At 53.1% G+C, this 26,004-nt stretch overlaps 1 protein-coding gene across 1 annotated transcript; it reads right to left on the minus strand.

Moving 5' to 3' along the window:
• Positions 1-5,403: 5,403 nt before the first annotated feature.
• CDCP2 (CUB domain containing protein 2) lies at positions 5,404-24,803 on the minus strand (the record flags this gene model as incomplete). The annotated part of the gene is made up of 7 exons (XM_079776644.1): positions 5,404-5,438; positions 5,851-6,186; positions 9,046-9,224; positions 12,362-12,715; positions 13,720-14,055; positions 16,686-17,033; positions 24,725-24,803. 6 exons carry the CDS (start codon positions 24,801-24,803, stop codon positions 5,860-5,862), a joined length of 1,623 nt encoding a protein of 540 aa, XP_079632770.1. The 3' UTR covers positions 5,404-5,438; positions 5,851-5,859.
• Between the last annotated feature and the right edge of the window lie 1,201 nt (positions 24,804-26,004).

Genomic DNA, 26,004 nt, shown 5'->3' on the forward strand with positions numbered 1-26,004 from the left:
CACCACAGGGATTATGGAACTAATTTATGGGAAGTGCGTAGATTCTGAGAACAATACCAGGCACGAAGAGTCCGATAGTCAACCTAACAGGCATTTTGTTACAGCTACACATGTGAGTTACAGTTGTTCTCTGTTCTCTCATCAACTCCTCTCACCGGCTGTACTCTAAGGCCTGGGCTCTTCAGACAAACCTACTGAATCCCACCTCTGCTGTTTCTCAGAAGGATAATAATAGCTGTTTAGAGAACTAAAGGAGAAATCAAATGCAAAAACATCTAGAAAAATGTCTGGCATTGAGCAAATTTCAATAAACGTTCCAACTTTTATTTCCAGTTTACAAATGAGGAAACCGACGTGGAGAGGTTGTGGAAAGCTAGTGGCAGAGCCAACAGGAACCCCGCTCCCAAGCCCAACTCCCGACCCCCGCTGCGCCCATTCCTCCTGGGGCCGGGCTCATGGAGGGTGCTGGGGAAGGGCCTCCTCCAAGGGGAGAAATTTGGTGGGTTGACAGGTCACGGTCACTTCCCCCATTTGGCAACAGAGACAGAGCCCAGGTTCAGCTCACTGACGGCTGGTTTACTCCCAACAGCGCATGGTGCGGACAGATCGAGGGCCTTTCCAAATGGGGGCTGCCCCGGGAGACCTCACTGACAGAAAAGAGTAGTCACTTGACCTTCTTGGACCAGTGGGTGTCTTCGTTCTGAAGGGAGGACACAGGGCTCCCATCATTCTCAGAGAAGCAGCTGGTGTCATCCAGATGATCTAAATAAGGATTTCCCAGCCTGCCTTTCTCGTTTCACCCCAACAGACCTCCCCGCCCCCACAGCAGCCCCTTTCCTGCCTCCCAGTCATGACATGCTCTTTCCTGCCTCTTTGCATTAGCACATGCTGTTCCCTGTGCCTGGACGCTGTTCCCCCTCCCCTACCTGATGAGCCTCCTGGCAGCGTGAGTTGTTTCTCCGGGCTCCTCTAGCACTTACACAAGCTGAGCCAGTAATTTTAACCCTGTCTTTTCCCAGAAGCCTTACAGAGGAAAGCATTTATGTCTGTGCTTGTCTCCATTTGAGCCTCTAGATCCACTGTCACTCTCTACCCTGCTCCGTGCCCTGGGGATCCTGACCAACATGGTCTGCATCCCTCTGGGTTCAGCCAGTGAGGGCCCCCCTAGGAGACTGAGGGTGGAGGAGAGCCAGGGGTCCCCTGACTGGCTTGTGTCCCTTCCTCACCCTTCAGGCCTGAGGAAGTAAGGACCCCACTGTCACTACTCCCAGCTTCGCACTCTCCTCTCGTTTCTCTGCACCTTTGTAAATAACCCCTGTATTGCATATATACACTGGAATATTACTCAGTCTTAAAAAAGTGAAATCTTGCCATTTGTGACAATATGGATAGATCTAGAGGGAATTATGCTAAGTGAAGTAAGTCAGCCAGAGAAAGACAAATGCAATATGGTTTCCCTTGCATGTGGAATCTAAAAAGCAAAATAAATGAACAAGCAAAACAGAAACAGACTCATCGTTAGAGAACATTTTGACAGTTGCCAGGTGGAAGAGGGACTGGGTGAAAAAGGGGGAGGGACTAAGAAGTACAAACGGCCAGTTATAAAATCAGTCACTGGGTGTAAAGTACAGCGGAAGGAATATAGCCAATAATGTTGTAATAACTATGTATGGTGTCTATGGATACTAACTAGACTTATTGGGGTAATCATTTCATAAGTTATATATATACATGTAAAAACTATGTTGTACACCTGAAACTAATGTAATGGAATATGTAAACTTTAATTGGAAAAGAAAAACTTTATTATTAATAAATAGCCCCTTTATTTAACTCGTTTCAGATTCCTGGTTTCAGCGGGCTGTCTGCTGGTTCCTGCCGACCCCCAGTGATACGGTCCCTTCCAGCACTGTGTGCCTTCGAGCCGGTTCTTCGCCCCAGATGGTGAGTTCCTGGAGGGAGGGGCCATGTCTGCATCTGTCTGTGTGTCCATGAGGAGGGCGGCTCAGAGAGGACACTGGGAAATGTCCTCGACTCCAACTGCACCAAAGTCCCATACTGCCACACATGTAGGATTGAATGAATGGAACTGCATCAAATTCATCCACGGGCTTGCTCACTCATTCATCCACACGCATGGAAGGCTCGTGTGCAGGCTCTGGTGGGGGCGGGGGGTCAAGGGGAACACTGCCCTCCTGGAGGGGATCAGGCGAGAGGGGGCAAAAGCGAACACAGCTGCCCACCATTTCAGATGGTGACAGGTGCTATGACAGAAATAAATAAGCCCACGGGGGAGCGAAGGACAGGTGCGGTGTGGCGATATGTGGTCAGGGCCTGTGGTCCGAGGAGGATGTGAAGGAGCCAGGTTGGGCACTGCTCCGCGGGAGGACGGTCCACACAGAGGGACCAGAAGACAGACAGGCTGGGTGGGAACAACCTCCGGCTACTGAAGAACAGCAGGAGAGCTGGGGGCTGGGCAGGCTGAGTGGGGGGGACTCATAGGCCATGGGGTGGGGACTTGCTTTCTTGTCAGGCGGCTTCCAGCTCTGGGATTTGAGGACTCCTCAGGGAAGCCGTTGCCCGGCCCAGCCTGCCAGCCAACCACGTCCTGAAGGTCCTGTGTGGGACGCTCTCCGAATGTTCTCTTGGTCCTCACAATGACCTGATGAGGAGAGTCTTTCTATCCCCATTCCACACATAGAGAAACTGAGGCTCAGAGAGGTTGAGCAACCTGCCCAAAGTCACACAGAGCTGGAAACGAACCCCGGTCTGTCTGACCAGCAGTCGTGAAGGAGTTTTCCCAGGGCCAGCACATCCATTTGCCAAGGACTTCCTCATCAGCAACACTGGCCCTCAGGGACAGGCTGCAAGGAGGACCCGAGCTCCCAGCTGGGGGGAGGCATGTCCCACAGCCACAGAGACGATGAGGAAGGAACTGGGGTTCAACCTGGCTCTTTACACAGCCCCCCACTCTCTGAAAAGGGGAAATTGGCAGGTGAGCAGGAAAGCTGTGCCATGCTCACCAGACACTCTCCCAGGGCCAGGGCGTGCAGGCTAATGGGTATCATCTCAGACCTCTCATTTCTAATAGATACTGTGCTGTCACAAAGACTGTTATTTCCTGCGGCTCACACAGGATAATCAACATGCTGGCTGCCCGGAGGGCAGGGAATGGCAGTACCTGGGCACGTTCGTGAAGATAAAGCCACCCTCTCCTTCTCAGCCATCCCAGTTCTTTCCCAACCAGACACAGCTGTGATGTTGGAGAGCATTGGCCTGGGGTCCCAAGAGGACCCCAGCTCTCTGCATAGCGCCCCAGCTTGGGGAAGAACTGGCTCCTTTCAGACCAGCTTCAGCATTTCATAGCCATGTTATCTTGGGCACAGCACTTTCCCTCCCCAAACCCCAGTTTCCTTATCTGTAAAATGGGGGCAATGTATGTTGGCCTCACAGGTAGGTTGAGTGAGTGAGATGCCAGACACATCTTAAACACCGGCCACATAGCGGGGGCTTAGGAGGTGGTAGCTATGGCAGTGAAGTGCTGGAGGGGAAAATGATGCTTCTTGCATTTTGAAAATAGGGAAAATGAGGTCAGAGAAGGGAATGGGCTCTCCCAAGGTCACACAGCAAGTCAGCGGTGATCTACCTTGCCCAAGGTGACATAGCCAGCAGGTAGTGGAGCCCTGGTGGTCTGGTTTTACCTTAGGAGGTCTGGCCGCGGAGCCCGAGCTCTGGCCTCCGTGCAGTGACCCTTGAAGACCGGCGGCTGAGAGTACAGATGGAGGCCCCCAACTTTCCCACGTGTGCATGTCCACCCGCACAGCCACACACTCAGCTCCGACAGCGAGGCTCTGCACAGGCTGAGCTTTTGCCTCCCCCACCATGATGAGCTGACAGGGACAAGGCCAGTCGGGCCCACCAGTCTCAGGTCCCACCAGCTGTACCCCATGGGTTCTGGAGGGCAGAAGCTGGGTCACCCACAGGGAGCATCTGGCGTGTGCCCAGGCCTTCCCAGACAGGGAAACTGAGACCCGGGTGGTTTGTGAAGTGCTCACAGATGCAGGCTGGCGATCGATCGCAGCTTGGCTCAGGGGCTGGAGGGGGCTGAGAGTGAGACGGTGGGTGGGAGGGACTGATGGAGGAGCCTCTGCTCCAATACCCCGGTAGCAATCGAGGCTCTCTCCTGCCGTCACTTCATGACCCCCACAGACCTCCCTAGTGCATCCTGTTGCTGCATCCTCACAGCAGGCTATCTTCTCTGAATTTTGCGAGTGAAGATATCAAGGCTCATAGAATCAGAGTGACTTGCCCAGGCTCACACAATTAATAAGAAAAACTTGAACTTGAACCCAGTTCTCCTAATGTCTAGGCAACTCTTTCCCTTACTTCATTTCTTCTGTTGATGGCTCTCTTCTCTCTAGTTCTTTACTCTGTTACCCAGGCACCTGCCCTCCCCATCCCTGATTTTGCTGCCCAACCATAAGCACCTTGGAGCAGCGACTTCCTTGATGTGTGGACTATTGTGTGCCTGGAGCCTGTCACAAAACAGACGCAAAGCTGGAAACCAGTGGATGTTTGCTGGGTTGTTGAAGGAATTGTAATTGGACTACAGTTTTTTAAACTGGGATCAGTGGTCAGCATGGTCAAACGTGGAGATTTCTGTTATTGTGGAAGGACTTAATGGAATGGTTTATTATGCAAATATAAAGGTGAACAAGGGAAAGTGTTGTCTTATAAATGCATTTTTTATTTCTTTTTCATTAACAAGACTACTCCACTTCTTGGTATGAAGAGCTCTGAGGAGGTATGTGTTAGTTCCTCAGGTCTTCTCACAGGGAACCAGCCCCTGCTCCTGTGGTGAAACTTAGAAAAATGTGAGTGGACTGGAGTAGCTCTGAGTACACTGGAGTAGCTCTGAGTGGAGTCCAATGGCAGGAGAAGGCAGGAGAAGGTCCAGAGGGCTCCACGAGGACTCATCTGCAGGGGAAGGATGGTTTGTGATCTAAGCTCAACATCAGGGGTGAGGAGGACAGAGACTCACAGGACTTCAATCAGCGTTTCAGTCAAGGATCACAAGCTATTTTAGGAAAAACGTCAACACCACACCAGTCCCTGGCCTCCAGCCTCACTGTGGAGCACAGTGTGGGTCTGCCCAGGTTCATACCGGGGTCTGACCCAGCAGGGCATCGCCACCTCAGTGGGCAGGCATCCCCCAGGATGCACACAGTCAGTCTTCAGCAGGAACACCATGTGGCACACAGTCAGTCTTCAGCAGGAACACCATGTGGCAGGGCCCGAAACGAGAGTGCTAGGTGGGGTTTCCGCTCCCTCTCTGTGTTGTGGAGTTTGGAGGCAGGACTGGGCTGCGTTAGATGAAGTCCTCAGGGTTCTCGGGTCAGTTCAGGAGAGTGAAGGCCCCTGCACGGGTGCTGAACTTCCTGCTAATGGAGGGTTGTAATGTGTGATTAGTTGGAAAAATAAGAGATGCCCTTATTTGTACCCCGAGTTGGTGAAATACTCTTACAAGTTTCAGGACCAGTCAGCGTTATCCACCGTGTCTCTAGCGACAGTCACACACAGTTCTTTTATATTTTTAAAATTGACAACGGCAGTTGCATACACATGCGTGCCATGCTATACAGTTCACAAAGCTCTTAGCCATTCAGGCTCTTCTCTGAGCCTCCTGCCAGCCCTGTGAGATAAGCATGGCAGAGGGGTGGTCCTTAGGAAACTCAGGCTCAGAGAGGGGCTGTGACTTGCGCATGGTCACCAACAAGTCGTGAGGCCCGGTCCCGCCCCTGTCGTAGCGTTCCCCAGCTGCCCCGGGGAGGCCAGGTGCCAGGCCCCTACCTTGCCTGCTCACAGCAGCATCAGGACCACGATGGCCATGACCATGAGGACTCCAGCCAGGATACAAAGGCCCAGGAAGACAATGTCACTGGTGTCCTGGGCCACCAGGGCCACAGGGCCCGGCAGTGGCTCCGCCTCGTCCCTGGGTGGTGCTTCCTGCAGGTGCTCGGCCGTGGCAGCATAGGGCCCCAGCCAGTCGGAGCCGGACAGCAGGTGGACAGAAGCCTCCTTGCGCCGGGGCTCACAGAGGACCTCGTACTGGTGGATGTCCTCCTGCCCGCTGGCCGAGAAGTCGATGTACAGTGTGCTGACGATCACCGAAGTGTTGTTCCTTCTCTGTGTGGGTCACAAGGGGTCACTCACACCTGAAGGGGCCCAGAACGAACCCTGTGCCCCTAGATATGTGGGGACTCGGTACCAAGGGGGCAGAACCCAGGAGCCCAGGCTCTACTCCAAGCTTGGTCACTGACTCCCTTCCCGCATGGAGCCTCAGTGTCGTCCCCCCACCCCCCTCGTAGAAGTTCACTATGAGGGTGTCTGGAAGGACAGTATCAGATTGGATGGGCCAATATTTGCTCTGGCTTCAAAGAGGCAGGTCTATGACAGATAGTGACAGTAACCACGGGGACATTCTGCCATGTTCCAGGCTTTGTATCCTAAGGGCATTCTCTCATTTAATTCTCACAACCCTCTCTTATTGGTACCATTAATATCCCCACTTCACAGATGAGGAAACTGAGGCCCAGAGGTCAAACCCCTTGTCTGTAGTCGCACAGCACACAAGTGACAGGGAACATATTCTCACCCAGATCTGCCCGATCCTTAATCAGAACATGGGACCACACAGTTAATCTCCCTTCCTCGGCGATTTACAGAGGCGAGTACTGAGGCCTGGCAAAGGCAATAGCGCCCGGAGCTAGGTCCGGAAACCAAGGCTCCTGCCTCCCAGGTGGAAGCTCTGTCCCTGCTCTTATGTGATCTTCCTTCTGGAATCTTTCTCCCACGTATGTCTGCAGCAATTATGTGTCCCTGCTGTGGAGTCCCTGGTCACCAGGGTGGCACCTCCTTAAGGCTGGGAAGAGCCATTGAGGAGTGAGATGTGAGGTTTGGCACACTGTTGCCCTCCCCACCCCCACGGATGAGGAAGGCAGGAGTCAAGCTGCCCTGAGATGGTGAGGTGTTGAGGCGGGGCCTGGGGGGGCAGTGCTTATTTATTTATTTTTAAACATATTTTTATTGATTTCAGAGAGGAAGGGAGAGGGAGAGAGAGAAGGAGAAACATCTATGATGAGAGAGGATTATTGATCGGCAGCCTCCGCACGCCCCCCTCTGCGCGCACCCCCTCCCCCACCAGGAATCGAACCTCAGCCTCCTGGTTCATAGGTCGAAGCTCAGCCACTGAGCGGGGCTGGGGGCAGTATTTAGACGGGCAGACCAATGTGGTCTGCAGTGGAGGGGGCTGGGTGGGGGCTGCAGTGATGCAGGGCGACCCTCCCCCCCTCCCTAAACCTGCAGCCGCCGAACACTTTCAGGTTGCCCAGCTGCCCCTGCGCAGGGGTGGCACCTCAGACGCGGCTTCTAAGCACCAAAGCTGCCTCAGACAGGGCGAGCAGTGTGAGAAGTCCCATCTCCGGACACTTCGGAGGAGGGAGTTTGTAGACCAGGTGCCCTTGAGGGTCCCTCCCAACTCTGGGTTTCCCAAAGGCCCCGAGTCCATGTCCCCAAGGAGCCTGGGCATTTGTGCCCTCGGCCTGTCAGCCTCCACACCCTCTGAAGAGGATGTTGTCCTGGATTTTTGTAACAGAATCGGGACGCGGAGCAAGAAAAAGGACCTGAGAGGGGAAGGGGACCAGTCAAAGGGCCGAGGTGAATCTACATAAGGGAGGGAGAAAAAAATCATACAATGGGGAGCGGGAAAGTTTTTGATGAGCGAGAGGCTGAGGAAGGAAAGACCAGGGGAGATGTGGCAGCTATGAAGTCAAGTCCGCGGTGTTTTCTGCGACGCACAGAAAGGCTGCCGTGGCTCCTGGCCTGTGAGCCATGCACCTGACGCCGCTCAGTGCGGAGACTGCTTCTCCTGGTCTAAGCCCTAAAAGCATGACACTGAGAATCCGCGCGACCCAGCTTCTCTGCTTCCGTTTCCATGATATCGACTCCAAGGTTCTATGATTCCGAAGTCCCAAGTTCTGGTGCTGGTTCCATGACTCAGAGACTCTGTTTGTGAGTCCTCCTCCTAGATTACCCGATTCCTTGTGTTATGATTCCTTGTCTTAATCATTTCATGGTTCTGTGGAACGTGTTCTGCCCCAAATAAAGCCCTGGGGGATTTAGGTCGCGGACTGGGGTGTGGGCAGATTATCTTAGCAGCCAACACTACCCGCCCCCCTTCCTTCTCTCAGATCAAAGGCTGTGGCTGCTGGGAGGCAGGGGAAGCAGGGGTGGGCTGGAGGGGCCGGAGGGGCTGGAGGGGCTGGAGCCATATATTCGGCTAATGTTGGGGGTGGGGAGTATAGTTTGCTGGAAAGCATGTGATTTCTGCCAGGCCAATCTGGCAAATCCCCAGATGCCAAGGCTGGGGGGTCGCCCTGAGAGAGGCCACTGTTCCTTCTCCTCCTTCCCCCGCCTGACCTGTCCCTGAGAATGCAGACACCCAGGGTGCTTGGGGCACTGCTCAGCCTGGGTTTAAGGTTTCCAAAATACAAGGATAGTAGAAAAAATTCATTTGCAAGCCTCACTGCCTTTGGAGGGAGGTGGATCCTGTGACTTGAAGGGCCCTTTTGTTTTGTGGAGCCGGGGGAGGATTGGCTCACGGGGCTGGGGGAGGGGCGGCTGGAGGCGGCCGGGCTCCCACCGCTCTGCCTGTGGAGGGGCGAGGACTGGGTGGCCCTGGACAGCAGGAAGGCCTCCACGGAGACTCAGCCCCTAGGGCCTGTGGGAGGAGCCTCCAATAGGGGCTTTTGGTTGGGGCGGGTTGTGCGATGAGCCCCCCTTCTCTGTCTCCCTTATTTGAGCTCTTTGTTGTGTCTACACTGAGCAAGTTTGCTGAGGTAAAGCCAAGAGGGGCTGGATTTTGTACCCAGACTTGTGCAGTCACCAGAGCCCGGAAGAGAAGCTGCATTCTCAGGAATGGCAGGTGCCTTTCAGCGGCCGTCACAGCACCTCGGTCACGCCTGCCCGCCCCTCTCCAGCCCCTACCTGAGATTCAGTGCCGCAGGTGTCGAAGCGGGCCTGGATCCGGAAGGTGCCGCCGACTTCCTGGGCGGCACAGCGCCGGCTGCCCAGGTAGACCTGGGTCCGCCCCAGAGGGGCCAGCGCCTGCGTGGAGATCAGGATCTGGAAGTCCATGCGGGAGCAGCTCACGTTCATGGGCACAACTGGGGACAGGAGGAAGGAGCTGGAGGCCTTAGGGGCAGGCAGTCTGACTCCCACCCGCCCCCCAAGCTCCCACCCAGGGTGGTGAATGGGAAAACTGTGAGGTAAAGCCCTCAGGGGGAAGTTCTAGGCAGTCCTATGGGGAAGTTCTAGATGCATCACTCCATGTAACTCCATCAGACAATGAGCTGCCCATCAGACACCATGCCTGCATCTCGGCGTCCTCTGAGCCTCCCACAAGGCTTGGCAAGTGCAGTGGATGCTGAATGAATGATTGATTGATTGATTGAATGAACTAATGCATATTCTTAATCATAACAAAAGCTACTGTTTGCTGATCACTTCGCCATGTGCCAGGCAATTCATTCATCGGTTAACAAATATTTATTGAGGGCCTACTATGTGCAGGCACTATTCTAAGCACGACAGATACAGAAATGGAGGGGAAAACCCAGCCAAATATCCCTCCCCGCTTGGCGCTTACACTGTGGCCCTGCAAGGGGACAATAAATACGTAAAATACACTAAGTGTCTGAGTGGTCTGAGGGCAAACCAGGCCAAGAATAATGACAGAGCAGAGTGTGGGGGCTGGAAATGGTGGTGAAGAAGCCTCACTCTCCCTCACGAGGACTGACGACCCCAGGAGGTGAATGTGACTAAGCCCCCTCCCTACAGTTCTGGGAGGCGAGGCTGAGAGGTGAAGCTGTTTGCTGTGGTCAGTTGGGATCTTAACCATCCAGCCTGCAGGGTTCAGAGGCCCCGAGTCTTCACCCTCCCTGGGCCCCTGCTCCCTCCCGGCCAGGACGGTGCGGCTCAAGTGCTGGGTCTGTGCAAGCACGTGTGTGTGTGTGTGTGTGTGTGTGTGTGTGTGTGTGTGTGTGTGGCAGTGCCTGCTGGGGCGAGTGTAGGGGAAAGCAAGGGGGTGACTGGTGGGAGGAAAGGGAAGGAGCTGGCAGGAGAGGCCTGGAGCTCTCAACGCCTCTTCGGGAAATGCCTCAGACATATTTCAGCCTCTGGTGTCTGGGCAGTCGGGGATTTATGGGCCCGCCGTCTCCCACGATGATCTCGGTGGCGCTGAACTGTGTGTCACCTCTGATTGATGCTGGGCTGTCCTCTAGCCCGGAGGCCGCCGGCAGCCTGGGCCACATCTGGCGCCTTGCCCAGCACGAGTGCCCCTGTCTGACCCTGGGCTCCCACCAGACCCGGGAGGGAGGTGGGGTGGGGTGGGGTGGGAGATGGGGGAGCCAGGATTACAGCTGTCCCACCCTCAGTCTCTAGAGGCACCCGAAGGAGAAGGGGCTTGTCCGAGATCTCACAGAGCTAGGAGAGGACCCAGGCCAGAGCCGAAAGGGACTTTAAAGGTCCTTCAGCCAATGTCCTCATTTTACAGGTGGGAAAACTGAGACCCTCACCCCCGGCGCCCCCAGAGAGAGAGAGACTTGCCAGCTAGCTGTGGCAAAGCCCGTGGCACCTGGCTCTCCAGAGTACAATCTGAGAAGGGGATCCCTCTAACCAGTTTAACCAGAAGGGACAGTTCCCTTCTCCCAGGTTAGGGGTGGAGCTGACTGAGGCCCAGAGAGGGTGGGTCTGCCCAGCTCACTTCCCCGCCACTAGCGGCTGCAGCTCGGCTGTTTCCTTCCGCCAACCCCTCTCGCACCTGAGGTGAGGAGAGTGGAAAGATCTTTCTAATGAAGAGCAGGCCTGAGGCACACGAGAGAAAGAAATCCACCTTCAGCAAGGATGCCCTCAGAGCCAGGCTCTATGACCCGTGTCACCGCATTTCATCTTAATGGCTGCCTGTCTGGGGCATTCCTCAGCCCCTTTTACAGAGGAGCCCAGATGCAGACGGATGGTCAGTGAGTGGCAGCATTTGGATGTTGACCCTGGTCTGCCTGAGCCCAGCTGTGGGCCCCCTCCCCAGGGCCCGGCTCAGCCACACAGGGAGGCAGGGGAGCGAGTTCTAGTCTTGGCTGTGCCGCTCTCTGCCCATGCGGCCGCAGTGAAGTCCTGTCCTCTCTCTGCACCTTCGTGTCCACACCTGCACAGCAAAGCGCTCCCGCCTGGTCCGGCAGAGGGCAAAGTGGGTCCGGAACACAGGCATTTCTGACCCATGGCCCAGGGAAGCCTGCTGAGAAGAGGGGCGGAATGGTGAACACTGTCAGCTGGCAAATCTCACGGGCACTTTGGAACTTGGAAAAGCTGAGTAGCAACTTTCCCAGCCTCCTCTGCCGTTAGGCATGGCCACCTGACCAAGTTCAAACCAATGAGACCAAGAAGAAATCTTTTGGCGGCTTCTGAGAATGATTTTGCTTTCCTGATAAAAGGACATTTGTGGCCGGCACCTCTCCTACCCTCTTGCAGCCTTGAACATGGATGTGATGCCTGGAGCTGTGGCAGCCATTTTGCAGAAATGAGGCCAAGAGGCTCCAGAGAAGCTGGGACAGGTTGAGTCCCTGAACCAACACAGAAGCTGCCTAACTCCAGACTTGTTATGTGATGAAAACAAAAGCCATTTGTTCAAGCCACGGTCACTTAGGACTTCTGACACAAGCAAGGCTCGTCGGCTTCTATGTGGTTACACCAATTGTTTACCATAAATAATATTACCATATTTTATATTACCTCTGGATAGAGCCGTGGTCGGCAAACTGCGGCTCGCGAGCCACATGCGGCTCTTTGGCCCCTGGAGTTTTTAGCAAAGGCCAGCTTAGGAGTACCCTAATTAAGTTAATAACAATGGACCTACCTATATAGTTTAAGTTGAAAAAATTTGGCTCTCCAAAGAAATTTCAATCGTTGTACTGTTGATATTTGGCTCTGTTGACTAATGAGTTTGCCGACCACTGGGCTAGAGGATCAAGATCAAGAGAGGCCAGAGGCCCGTGGAGGGAAGAGCCGGATGAGAAGGGAGGAGGGATTGCAGAGCTGGAAGCTGGAAGAGTAGGTCCCTGCAATGGTGGGAATCAGCACGGGCCACACTGGTGCAGGCTCAAAGGTCCCGGAGGGGGCGTTGGCGGTGGGGGGCCCGGGAAGAGGACAGGGAAGCCAGTTCGTGGGCTGGAGGGAGGAGGCTGCGAAGACCTGGGACCCCAGCCTCGCCTTCCCCTCCAGCACCCCCGCCCCCTGCACCCCCACTGACCTCCAATGTAGGCCACAGAGAAGCCCCTGCGGGAGGTGCTGCGGTCTGCGTGGAGCAGAAGCAGGAGCTGGTTGTGGCTCGAGGTGACTGGCGGTGGCAGGTGGCGGCCGCACCAGCTCCCCAGCAGGGGTGCCTCCTCGCTGGCCCCATCGAAGGCTGCCAGATGGTCGAAGTCACAGGTCTTGGTCAGGCTGTTGGGCTCTTCCAATTCCAAGTCCAAGAAGAACACCTTGACCCGGTAGCCAGGAGGCAGGCGGATGGTCCAGTGGCACCGGACGTTGTTGGGGTAGGAGCTGGGGTACTGTGGGCTGGAGAAGTTGCCCCGCACGGCCGTGTACACCTCCTGGCATTCCCCTGGGGAGGTGGGGGTGGAAGGAGCAATGGTGAGAAGGATGGAGACTGTCGCTTTCTGCAGCCACAGTGTGAGCAACAGTCACTTATAGTGGTCACAGCAGCACCCTGGCAGATTGTGGGCACCATGGCCAGGAAACCAGGCAGTCGGTCCCAAAGCCTGTGTTAGCCTGAGGCTAGCTGAAAGCCAGGACTCTCATTCCTATTGATGCCCCCCTTCATGAGTGTTGGCTCTGTTAGGAATTCAAAAACAGGCCCTAATACCTGTCCTCAGCGTGGAGTCCAAACTTGGACGTGACAATGTGGTTCATGACCGGACCTTGCCCCTTTTCTCACTGCCCCTCACTCACCCCACCTTCCAGCCTCACAAACAGCTAGTACTGCAAGCACAGTGAGCCCTCTCTGTTCTCCAAGCCTTTGCACATGCAGATCCCTCTGCTTGGAACACCCTTCCCTTCCTTCTGCCTCTGGCTAACTCCTTCAGAGCACTGCCTAATTCTCTCCTCTTCCAGGCTGCCCTCCATGATTCTTACTGTTACATAGCATAGGTCACAGTGAGCTGTCTGTCACGGTCTGTTTTCTTTTCCATCTCCTCCTATAGATGATGCACAGCCAAGGGTTCATTCATTCACTTGTCCCAACAATTAATTGAATACCTACCACATGGCAGGTGCAAAGATAAGCCCATAGGAACTCCCAGTCAGGCAGGGGAGATCGACAGGCAAACCACACACAGAAGTGGTATGTTAGAGCAGGGCTAACACTTGCAAGGAGCTGAAGGAGGGGGCTGATTCTGGGAGAATCAGGAAGGCCTCACAGAGGAGGTGACATGTTCATGCCTCGGTGTTGGCCAGGCAGGAAAGGGTGTGCGAGAGCATTCCAGGCAGCGAGAGGGCAGAAAGCACAAAGCCCAGAGGCAGGGACGTGTGCCCTCTCCCCCCACACGCATGCGGGGAGGCGGGGGCCCAGCACGCCAGGAGTCTGGGCTGTGCCGCCAGGCCTCCTACCTGAGAAGTAGTAGGCCTTGAAGCCCCGGCCGCCGATGTTGAAGTCGGACTTGAAGACCACCTGCAGCTCGTAGCCCCGCGACACCAGGGTGGGGGGCCTGGAGCCGCCACAGTAGTGGTGCCCACGGGCGGGGCCGGGCGCCCCCAGCACAGCCACGTAGTCATAGGTGCACTCCGCACTGCCCTCCACCTGGAAGTCCACGAACACCAGCTTGACGGTGGCGGGGCCGGCGGCCCGGATCACCCAGCGGCACTCCACGTTGTTGGGGTAGTTGTTGGGGTACTCGGGGCTGGTGAGGACCCCCGACAGGCCCGTCAGGACGCCACCACACGCATCTGTAAGCGAGCCCGGTTGAACCAACCGTTCTCCTTCCCCGTGGATCCCCTCCCAAGGGGACCCAACACCCCCAACATGCCACTCCCACAGGCCCGGGCACCTCGTCACCATCCACTGGGCACTTGCCAAGTGGCAGGCACAGGCCGGGCCTTAGCGCCCGCACCACCTTTGTAAACGTCACCATAACCTTATGCTATGGGGCGGGGGGGGGGGGGCGGGGGTTAGGGTTAGTTTCCCATCTTACAGTCAAGAAGGTGGAAGATCAACCAAAGGACTTGTACGCATGCATGTAAGCCTGACCAATGGGCACAGACAACAGGGGGTGAGGGCATGAGTGGGGGGGATGGGGGGTAATGGGGGAATAAGGACACATATGTAACACCTTAATCAATAAAGAAATTTATAATAAAAATAAAAAAGAAGAAGATGGAGCCCCAGGAAGTTAAGTAACTTACCTGTGTGAGTTTGGGTTCACCTGGGCTCTGAGACAGGGTTTGAGCACAGTGAGTTTATGTGGGGAACGCGGCGTCCCTGGGTGGGGGGTGAGGGTGAGGGACACTAAAGGGAAGGGAAGGGGAGGCGGCCACTGAAGGGCGTTGCCAAGCCAGCTGCGGGGCCCTGTGGGGAACCGTGCAAAGCACACAGCCCAGAGTGATGTCACCTAAGATTAGGGAAGTGGGGCATTCATACACCCACTCCCAGGGATCCAGGCGAGGGCTGCTGGGGTAGAGGTGACCAGCGGAGCTTCAGAAAAAGCCCTCAAGCAAAGAGATGAGGAGGTTGGCAGGAGTCGTTAAAGTGGCGAGGCCCAAGGGACGTGGGCAGGGCCCTGACAGCAGGTCACCGGTCTGGTAACGTGGACAACGGGGTCTGACTAACGGCAGAGCCTGTGCACATGACCTTGTGATGTTCACTGTCCCCTCCGGCCAGGCCAGTGGGGTACAGAGGCTGAGGTGCCTGAGTTCAGAAATGCTATTAAACCTCCCTAACAGGTGAGGAAACGGAGGCTTAGAGAGAGGATCTGATGAAGTAGAGAGAGGCTTGAAGTCTGAAGACAGGTGTCCTCCCAACTCTGCCTCATATTAGCTGTGTAACCCTGGGCAAGTCACTCAGCCTCTCTGAGCCTCAAGGGAATATTAGAAATCATAAGACCTGCCCAGCCTGATCTACTGGGCTCAGATTCATGCAGAGCCTGAGAAGATGTATTGTGACCAATACAACCAGGAGGTGGTTGATGATGAATGCTGGGACTAGCTGGGGGCCACCAGCTGGGAAGGCACACTCGGATGTATTTCCTGGGACTCCAGAATCTTGCCCCAGGGCTGTGTGGACCGAGTTCTGTGCTGGGCAGCTAAGGACTTCACTTCTGAGCTGTGTGACCTTGGGAAGTCTCTCTGGTCTCAGATGTATCGTTTGTGAAATGAGTGGGCAGGTCTGACAATCTCGGATCCCTTCCAAGGCTAACACCCTAGGAGACTCTTTGAACTTGTGCTCCGGGGCTCCCCAGTGGCCCCGATAGGGAGCATCTATCTGCAGGCATCTGGTGCGAATTTCATCCTTATGCTGTATTCAAACCATGTTTTAATGCTGTGGAAGGCAGAGTCCACAGTTACGTCTTACATGTAAAAATGTAACTCATTGGAGGCCACACATATTGACTTACGTCTTCGGTGATTGGCTTATAGTAAGTAAATGTTAAAAACAAGAGCTTACAAAATAAATGCACTCACTAAAATGCCGCCTTTATCTCGCCTCTATCAGGGATTAACAGAAGATTCCATCTGATAAGAGGGGGCTGCTGCTTTAAAGAAGGCTGGAGCACACTGCCCATGGTACTATGACTTTGATAGCTAAACATTCTAAAAATCTAAGGGTCTAAGGTGCCCAAACCGGCTATTAAATCAGTGTGTTTTAGCACCTGCAGATCTCTGCCTCTGAAGCCAGAGAGAGCTGGGGCCCCCCTGAGCCCCGCCCCCACTGCCGTCGGCGGCCTAGCGCTCCAGCTCCCACGAAGAAGGCCTTGGCTTTGGCCTTGGGAGGAGGCAGGGGTGAGTTTGTGCAGAGGAGCCTAGGGCAGGGCCAATGAGTCAAGGGGAGCGGCAAGGAGAGCCAGGCCTCTGCCTCCCTCGGGGACTGGGGGCAGCTGCCATCCTGGTGGAAGGAGGGAGGGGTCGGGACCCCAGGTACTAGTAGGAGAGGCGAGTTGGGAAAGGCTTTGGGAGGGAGAGCGCGCCAGGTCCACACAGACCCTGTGCGCCCCCGTCGGAGGACCTTGGGGGTGGGTGGGTCACGTGCACGTGAAGCAATGGGATGCCACAGAGGGGCCCGCAGCAGTGACGGCACGGCGCCCTCCTGTGCCCGGATGCCAGGGCAGGGATAAGAAGGATAAGAACGGACGAGCACGCGAGGCCTCGTCCCGAGCACAGTGAGACCTCCGAGCTCCCAGGAACATGAAGATGGGAACCCGCAGCTACCAAGACGGCAAAAGGAGGCTGCCTTTGCCCCATGAGCCACGAGAGCCGGGTCATCCGGGTTCCGGAGCAGCCTCCCGCCCAGATGCGGAGCCCCCTGCAAGCCTTCCCCGAACCCCACCCCAGGCCCTCCCTCTGCACTGCCAAGGCCCCCTTGCCTTTCTGGTAGCCTGCGGAGAAGCCGCGGCTGGCCACGTGCTTGTCTGAGTGGAAGATGACAGACATGATGTGCCAGGAGGAGGTGAAGGGTGGCGGGGGCACCTGGCCGCAGAACCGCCCCAGCAGGTTGCCCTGCTCTCCCGCGGCCCCGTTGTAGATCTCCAGGAAGTCGAAGCCGCAGGTGTCGTGGAATTCCAGGTCGAAGGCGTGGAAGGTGAGAAGTACGGAGGAGCCCTCGGCCACCACGATCAGCCAGCTGCACTCCGTGTTGTAGGGGTAGAGTCCGGGGAAGTTGGGGCTGGAGAAGTTTCCAGAAGGGGCTGAGAGCACCCCCCCACATTTGACACCTGGGGCAAGAGGGGAGAATGGCTCAGAGTCAGCACTGGGGTCTCGGATGGTGGGCCCAGCTGCTGGGTTATCGGGGTGGGATGAAGGAGCACGAGGGCATGGCCCTAAGTTAATTCATTTATTCATGTAGTTGTTCATTTATTTACTTATTCAAGTATGTATAAAGCATTATTTTATTCATTCAAGAAATATTATTTGAGTGCTAGGCGTTGTTCTAGTTGCTGGGGTTATAGCAAGAACAAAACAGATGAAATTCCTGCCTTCATGGAGTTTACATTTGGTGGGGAAGACAGACAACAAACATAATAAGTAAAACATAGAGTATATTAAATAGTTACACCAGTAAGTGCTATGGAGAAAAGGCAGGGAAAGGAGACAGTGTCAGGGTGAGCCAATAATTTTAGATAAAATAGGGCCATATGCCAAGCCCTGGACATGTGCAGGAGGGAATTTAAAAATTTAAAGAAATAATAATCCCTCACCCTCACCCTATATGAAAATGTGCACAGCCTATTATAATGTTATAAAGTATATTCTTTTTTTAAAATCCTCACCCAAGGAGTGAGGATATTTTTTCCACTGATTTTTAGAGAGAGTGGAAGGGGGATGGGGAGAGAGAGAGAGAGAGAGAGAGAGAGAGAAACATTGATGTGACAGAGACACATCGATTGGTTATCGATTGGTTGTCTCACACACAGGCCCTGACCTGGGACGGGGATTAGACCTGCAACCCAGGTACATGCCTTTGACCAGGAATTGACCCTGAGACAATCTGGTGCACAGGCCCACGCTCTAACCACTGAGCACCCTGGTCTGAGCAAAAGCATATTCTTATATGTACACTAGAGGCTGGGTGCATGAAATTCGTGCATGGGGGGCGGTGTCCCTCAGCCCAGCCTGCACCCTCTCCAGTCTGGGACTGTTGGCTCCCAACTGCTCGCCTGCCTGCCTTCCTGATTGCCCCTAACCGCTTCTGCCTGCCAGCTTGATCACCCCCTAACCACTCCCCTGCCAGCCTGATTAATGCCTAACTACTCCCCTGCCAGCCTGTTTGCCCCCAACTTCCCTCCTCTGCTGGCCTGGTCACCTCTAACTGCCCTCCCCTGCAGGCTTTATCACCCCCAACTGCCCTCCCTTGCAGGCCTGGTCCCTCCCAACTGCCCTCTCCTGCTGGCCATCTTGTGTCCACATGGGGGCAGGACCTTTGACCACATGGGGGCAGCCATGTTGTGTGTTGGAGTGATGGTCAATCTGCATATTACTCTTTTATTAGATAGGATAGAGGCCTGGTGCACGGGTGGGGGCCAGCTGGTTTGCCCTGAAGGGTATCCCGGATCAGGGTGGGGGTTCCCTTGGGGCATGGGGCGGCCTGGGCGAGGGGCCTGTGGTGGTTTTCAGGCTGGCCACGCCCCTTCCCCCCCCCCCCCCCCCCGCAACCCAAGCAGAGGCCCTGGTATCTGGGATTTATTTATCTTCTACAACTGAAACTTTGTAGCCTTAAGCAGAGGCCAAAGCAGGCCAGGGCTGCAGAAACTTGGCTTCCTCCATCGCCAGGGGCAACCCTAGCCTCCTGCTCTCTCCAGCTCTGTGGCTGCCGCCATTTTTGTTGGGATTTATTTATCTTCTATAATTGAAACTTTGTAGCCTTAAGCGGAGGCCTGGGCCGGCCAGGGTGTGCGGAAAGCTTGGCTTCCTCCATTGCTGGGGAAACCCAAGCCTACCTCCTACTCTCTCCGTGGCCGCAGCCATCTTGGTTGGGTTAATTTGCATACTTGCTCCTGATTGGCTGATGGGCGTGGCTTTGTGGGTGTAGTGGAGTGATGGTTAATTTGCATATTACTCTTTTATTAGATAGGATATTTGCTTATAGTTTTAAAAAGAAAACAATGGAAGGAAATGAATTATTCTCTATCAGGGGAAGGAGGAAACAGGCATGACTGCTGGAACTCTTTACATGCAAGTTGTTCTATCATTTTGACTATATAATTATGAATAATGTTCATATAATTTTTAAATTATAAAAAAATATTTAAGTAACCCTTAAATATCCCAAACCGAAAAACTTAACTATATATCTAGTTGAAGGCACAGTCACATGGAGAAAAATGATTTCCACATGACTTTGAAAGACTATTTTGACTGTACATTCCTGGTGGAATAGATCCAAGAACAAAACCACAAAGAAATCATAAAGTATATTTAGCAGACTGACTATTTGGAATAATAGTAAATACTGACACTGTATTTTATATATTGAAATAGAGCAAGTATGCTGATGTCGATAGCAATGAAGGTTTCAGTGTGATAGTGGTACAAATATAAAAATTAAGTAAAACCCTGTGATCCTTCATTTGAATTGAAAACATAAGTATGAATTTAAGATTTTTTTACTTCTTTTTAGATTTTTTTATTTCTAAAAAATCATTTTCAAGTTCTGTTCACTAAAAAGGCCTAAAAGAAACAATGTTACAATAATATTTTGCACTCTCTGCCATAGATTAGGGTTATTATGTTCAACTAGAATGAACCAGGGCTCCTTAGAGAACCAATGGCTCCAGGACAGGAAATATACAAAATACACTTGGGACATCTTGTCACACCAGAAAGCAAAGAAGCTTCCGAAGACTGCTGGGATTGTGTCAAGAGATGCCTACCTGCAGGGCTCCACTGGCTGAACAGGGTACAATTTGAACATCAAAAGAGAATAATGATTGCAGTGGATTGAAACACATTAAATACATAAACATTCATGAATTCACAATGCAACTCTAAAGAAATAAAAAAGAAACTCACTGATTTCCTTTAGTGGTTGCTGGGGCATAAACTCATTTTTTTGAAAATTAATATTTAGAGAAAGAAATAAGCATCTACTTTGCCTTTCCTGTTGTGGACTGTGTTTTGGGATAACCAAACAGCTGATGAAGGGACACTGTTATTTATAGTTGACTGCAGAAAGAATAACCACAATAGGAAAATGTGATTTTGTAACCCTTAATGAAATAATCATCTTCGATGTTTGTTCTAATCCCTGACTAAAAAGGTAAATGAGGATGGGTAAATAGGTATTCCCCGTAAAATTCTTTCAACTTTGCTATATATTTGAAAATTTTTATAATCAAAAAAGTTACTTTTATTGGCAATAAGATGAAAAGGCAACCTATGGAATCAGTGAAAATATTTGTAAATCATACATCTGATAAGGGTTGAATATCCAAAATATATAAAGGATTCATACAACCCAATAGCAAAAACAAACAAAACACATAATCTGATTTTAAAAATAGGCGGAGAAACTGAACAGACATTTCGAAAGAAGACATACAAATGGCCAACAGGTACATGGAAAGGTACTCCAAAACACAAACCTTCAGGGAAATGCAAATCAAACCACAGTGAGATATCACCTCACACCTATCAAAATGGACATCATCAAAAAGACAAGAGGTAGCAAGTGACGGCAAGGATGTGGAGAGAAGGGAACCCCGTGCCCCGTGGTTGGAAATGTAAATGGTGCAGCCATCATGGAAACAGTATGGAGGTTCCTCAGAAAGTTAAAATTAGAACCACCCTATGACCCACCAATCCACTCTGGGTATATGTCCAAAGGAAATAAAAACGGGGTATTGAAGAGTTGTCTGCACTCCTAGATTCATTCCAGCATTTATGATAACCAAGATATGGAAACACCGTAAGTGTCCATCAATAGATGAATGGATGAAGAAGATGTAATATGTAAATATATATACAAACAGTGGAATTAAAAGAAGGCCATTTTAGCCTGGCCCGTGTGGCTCAGTGATTGAGCATTGACCTATGAACCAGGAGGTCACGGTTTGATTCCCAGTCAGGGCACATGCACAGTGTGGGGCGTGCAGGAGGCAACCGATCAATGATTCTCTCTCATCATTAATGTTTCTATCTTTCTCTCCTTCTCTCTTCCTCTCTGAAATCAATATTTTAAAAAAATAAAAGGCCATTCTTTCATTTGCGACATGGATGGACCTTGAGGACATTCTACTAAATTAAATAAGACAAAGACAAATATTGCATATCACTTATATGTGGAATCTAAAAAAAAAAAAAAGTCAGCCCCAGCCAGTTTGGCTCAGTGGATAGAGTGTCAACCTGCGGACTGAAGGGTCCCAGGTTCGATTCCGCCCAAGGGAACATGCCCAGGTTGCAGGCTTGATCCCCAGTAGGGGGCGTGCAGGAGGCAGCCAACCAATGATTCTCTCTCATCATTGATGTTTCTATCTCTCCCTTTCCTTTCCTCTCTGAACTCAATAAAAATATACTAGTATTTTTAAAAATAATAATAAAAAATTTTTAAAAAGTCAATCCCGGGGAGAGGTCAGTATATATATCTTTCTCTGTTAAGATATATTCTGAAATATTTATGGTGAAATAATATATCTGAGATTGGCCTTAAATTTGTCCAAACCCCCCCCCCCAAAAAAAAATGGAGGTGGGGTAGGATAAAGAAACAAGACAAGAAACAATGTTGGTAATTGTTGAAGATGGTTGTTGGAGACACAGAGATGCATTATGTTATTTTCTCTACTTTGTGTACGTTTGAAATTTTTTGTAATTAAAGGTAAAAAAAAAAATAACCAGCACATTCTTGGTCACCTTCTCAGTGAGGCTTTCCCCAACCAATGTAACCCTCCCGTCCCTATACTCTTTCTCTACCTTTCCTGCTACATCTTTCTCCATAGCTCTCGCCACCATCCAGTGCACACTGTCTATTTGACTTGTTTGATTCATTGCTAGTCTCTCTCCACAAAAAGGTAAGCTCTCTGAGAGCAGGAATTTTTTTGTGTTTTGTTCTCTGCTGTATCCCAAGCACCTAGAATAGTACCTGGCATAAAGCAGAGGCCCGATACATATTTGCTGAAAGAATGAGTGAATGATCTTATAGCATCCTCACAATAGCCCCATAAAGTAGACAAAGCAGGTGTTATTGACTCCATTTTACAGATGCGAAAACTGAGGCCCAGAAAGGGAAGTTACTTGCTGTAGCTGTCATCTATTGCTTTGGTCTGCCCAAAGCCCATTTCTCCATCTCTTGCAACAGCACTCCCCCTCTTTTAGACACTGGCTCCCCTGCCTCCATGTGGTAACACTCCTGCCATAAGGGTTAACACATGAGCCAGCCGGGCAATCCTGGGGCTCCCACCACCACCGCAGTGACTGGCTGCAAGGTACCTGTGGTCTAGGTCAGGCCAGAGTCCTGCTGCAAAACACCTGGAGGAGAACCTGTCCTCCCTGGCCCCTGGGCTGAGAGTGAGAGCCCTGGGCGGGACCATGCGCAGGGCCCATTGAGAAAGCTTGTCAGCAGGTGGCGAGAACCATGTGAAAAGTGGAAATGACCTTGAAGCCAAGATGTCCTGGCTGAAGGCATCCCTGAGTCCAGCTAAGTTACACTCCTGCCTCCCTCATTACAGAGCCAGTGCATTCCTCTTTTTGCTTCAACTCATTCAGGTTGGGTTTGTCACTTGCCATCAAAACCATCGTGAATAATTCCCTTAAGCCCAGCCAGTGTGGCTCAGTTGGTTGAGCATCGGTCCCATGCACCAAGACCGTGGTTGGCAAACTGCGGCTCGCGAGCCACATGTGGCTCTTTGGCCCCTTGAGTGTGGCTCTTCCACAAAATACCACGGCCTGGGCGAGTCTATTTTGAAGAAGTGGCGTTAGAAGAAGTTTAAGTTTAAAAAATTTGGCTCTCAAAAGAAATTTCAATCCTTGTACTATTGATATTTGGCTCTGTTGACTAATGAGTTTGCCGACCACTGCACCAAGAGGTCACCAGTTCGATTCCCAGTCAGGGCACATGCTCAGGTTGTGGGCTCATTCCCTGATAGGGGGCATGCAGGAGGCAGCTGATCAGTTTAAGATGTTTCTCTTTCCCTCTCTCTTCCTCTCTCTCTCTCTCTCTCAAATCAATAAGACTTTTTTTTAATAAAAAGGAATACCCTTAAGCAAAGTTCCTGTAAGAGAAGACACCCTCACGGAGCATGTGCCCTGTCCCAGGACTGTGCTGATTCAGAATGGGCCCCTCCCTGGGAGCTCACAGTGGGGAGGTGGGGAATGGGAGGGGGGAAAGCCAAGCAAATGAGACAAAGTCCTGCAGCGTGATTGTGCTCTGGCCACACCGGGGCTCTGGGGTCCAGGGGCAGCGAGGCCAGCCTTGCTGGGGCCAGCACTATTAGAGGAGGGACAAGATACACAGAGGAGGCGGTATTTGAGTTGGACTAGGAAAAACGAGACGGTATGTTTGTTGGGAAGGTTTGGAGAGAGGGAATGGCATGAGCAAATGCTCAGACCCACCATCACTTCTGAGCCTCAGTTGTGTGTCTGTAAAATGGGGAGAACGACACCTCCCTTGCTGGGCTGCTGCAAGCAGTGATGGCATAAAGCCACGCAGGGCTGCAGTGTGTACACCACTCACATCACCAGCTCCCTGCCTGGCCGCGGGGTCAGGCCAGGGCGGGAACGGTGTCTGCTTCCTGCCTTTACGGCGGGGGACAGAGGCAGTCTGGCCAGTAGCTGTCCTGTCCTTCCCCAGCCACCCCACAGGACAGGAAAAGCCGTGACAGAGTCGAAGCAGGACTTCTATGGCCAGGAGGCCCTGGCACCACCGCGAGTGACTCAGCCAGGCACCCTGACCCTCAAGGTCACCCAAGGCCACCAAAGCCTGGGTACTGGAAAATGGGGACAGCTAGCTCCTCCCGCTGCCCAGGCATGAGGTGAGACACCTGGTGCCCAGCCCCTCTGTGCCACCAACTAGGTGACCGGGAAGTTATGTTTCCTTCCTGCGTCCCCCCACCCCTCCCCATCCCACCCCTCCCCACCCCTGTGAGCCTGCAGGAAAAGGAGGCTCCAACGGTGGTTTGCTGAGCCCCAACTGCATGCCTACCCCTTGAAATGATATCACCTTCACTTCCCAGACACCCACACAGCACTCAAAGGGCTACGGCAGCGCCACGCGGCCTGGGGCCGGGGTGCTGGCCGAGGGCTCTGGGAGCTCGAAGGAGGGAGCGTCTGAGGAGGAGGAAGGGACCTGGGAAGGCTCCTGGAGGAGTTGGCGTTGGACCTTGGTCTGATGGAGGAGCCAGATGTTCCAGGGTGGAAGAGACAAAGGGACCCTCCGGCAGAGGAGCCGAGGGTGAGAAAGGGGTGTGACCCTGGGCCGCAGGCACCGGGGCTGGAAATTATGTGGAAACCGGAGCCAAGCTGCAGGGAGCCGGCTGCCATAGGAACTTTGATTTCGCTTGGTCGGCAGGGGAAGGACAGCAGGCTCTCGGGGGCGGAACGAAGACTCCTTCCAGCAACAAACCTGCATTCTCCGAGCCATTCCCTTTGCCTTGGCAGCGTGCGGCCTTGGGCAGGCTACGTAACCTCTCTCACCCTCAGGTTTTTTCGCCTGTAAAACGGGGGACTAATACCCACCTTGAAGTCTGTTGTGAAGATTAAATGCAATCATAAATGTAAAGCACCCAGCATAGAGCAGGCGCTCAGTAAATCCTCTCTTCCCCCATCGCAGAAGCGAATACACCCCCAACTCAGCCAACTTCCCAACGGGTCCTCCTGCTTTCTGGCCTCCCACACAGAAACCTCCCGGGTCCCCCGCTGCTGCCTGCCCACGCCTCTCCCCTCCTCCCCATCCCTGCCTGTCGCCAGGAGCTCCTACCTTTCATGGCTCGGGCCCTGGGGCCTGGGCCCAGCAGAGCCACTGCCAGCAGCAGACAGGACCCCAGCTCAGCCAGCATCTCCCCACCTGGGACCCCCCGCGAGTCTGCAGGCCGGGCGGGCCAGGAGCAGAGGGTCTGGAGCCGGGGAAAGTGAGGTGAGACTGAAAGGGCCTTCGAGTTAATGGTGGTGTGAATAATTCATCGGCGCCTCGAATTAGTCACCTGATCCCCAGGTGCTTCCTTCACTCCACCCTAAGGTGACGGATCTAGTGTCGCCCGGTTTACACGTTCTGAGATCTGCACTGGCCGCCTGCATGGGGCAGGGAAGCCGGCTGGGGCTGGAAGGGAATTTGGTGGTGGAGAAGGGGCATGAGTCTGGGGCTAGACAGGCTCCTATCCATCCCAGATCAGCCTCTAACGTGCTGGGTGAATGGGACAAATCATCTAATTCCTCTAGGCCTCAGTCTTACTCATCTGTCCAATGGGACCATTCAGCCCTGCCAATAGGCTGGTTGTGGAAATGAAACGTGACAACGTAAGTGGAAGCACATAGCGGGTGCTTGCTACAGGTTTTCCCTATCTCCCCTTCACAGGGGAACTGAAGGGCATCTCTAATTAGTGGGACGACGGGACAAGCACCTTTCCTCGTCATCTGTCCACTCTCACCTCCTTCGCTCTCCCTCTGAGCTCAGATCTCCCTCTGAGCTCAGATCTCAGAGGGAGAGCGAAGGAGGTGAGAGTGGACAGATGACGAGGAAAACGTCTTCACGGAGGAACGCAGCAGGAAGAACACACGGGGATAATCATATTGTGCCGCTCCTAACGCAGTCGGGACCACAGTGTAAATTCTGGCCAAGAATATTAAGTGTTCACTCCTTTATTGATCCACAGACCTTGCCGGAACATCCCTATGTGCCAGACCCTGTGCTCGGAGCTCGGCTGCAGAAATGCCCTCCACGGCTCGGTGTCCAACAGGAACCGGGACCTTGCTATTTCCTCCAGGAGCCCTATTTGGTTCCGTTCAGCCCAACACACATTTCCTAAATTCCTCTGCTCAGAGCCTGCACCAGGCATGGGGCATCTGGGGTAAAGGGGGCACATTCCCGCCTCCCAGTGAGGAGCCTGGGCCCCTGTTAGACAGACAGGGCTGAGTCCTGGCTCTCCCACCCACTGCCAGGCGGTGGGAGCCAGGGAAGTCACCTGAGCTCCCCAGGCCCGGCCTCCGACTGCGCAGCAGGAGGAAAGCAGTAGCTGCAGGCTGCTGGTAGCCTTAGATGAG

This window comes from Cnephaeus nilssonii (genome assembly GCF_951640355.1).
Source record: "Cnephaeus nilssonii genome assembly, chromosome: 7".
Classification (NCBI taxonomy): domain Eukaryota; kingdom Metazoa; phylum Chordata; class Mammalia; order Chiroptera; family Vespertilionidae; genus Cnephaeus; species Cnephaeus nilssonii.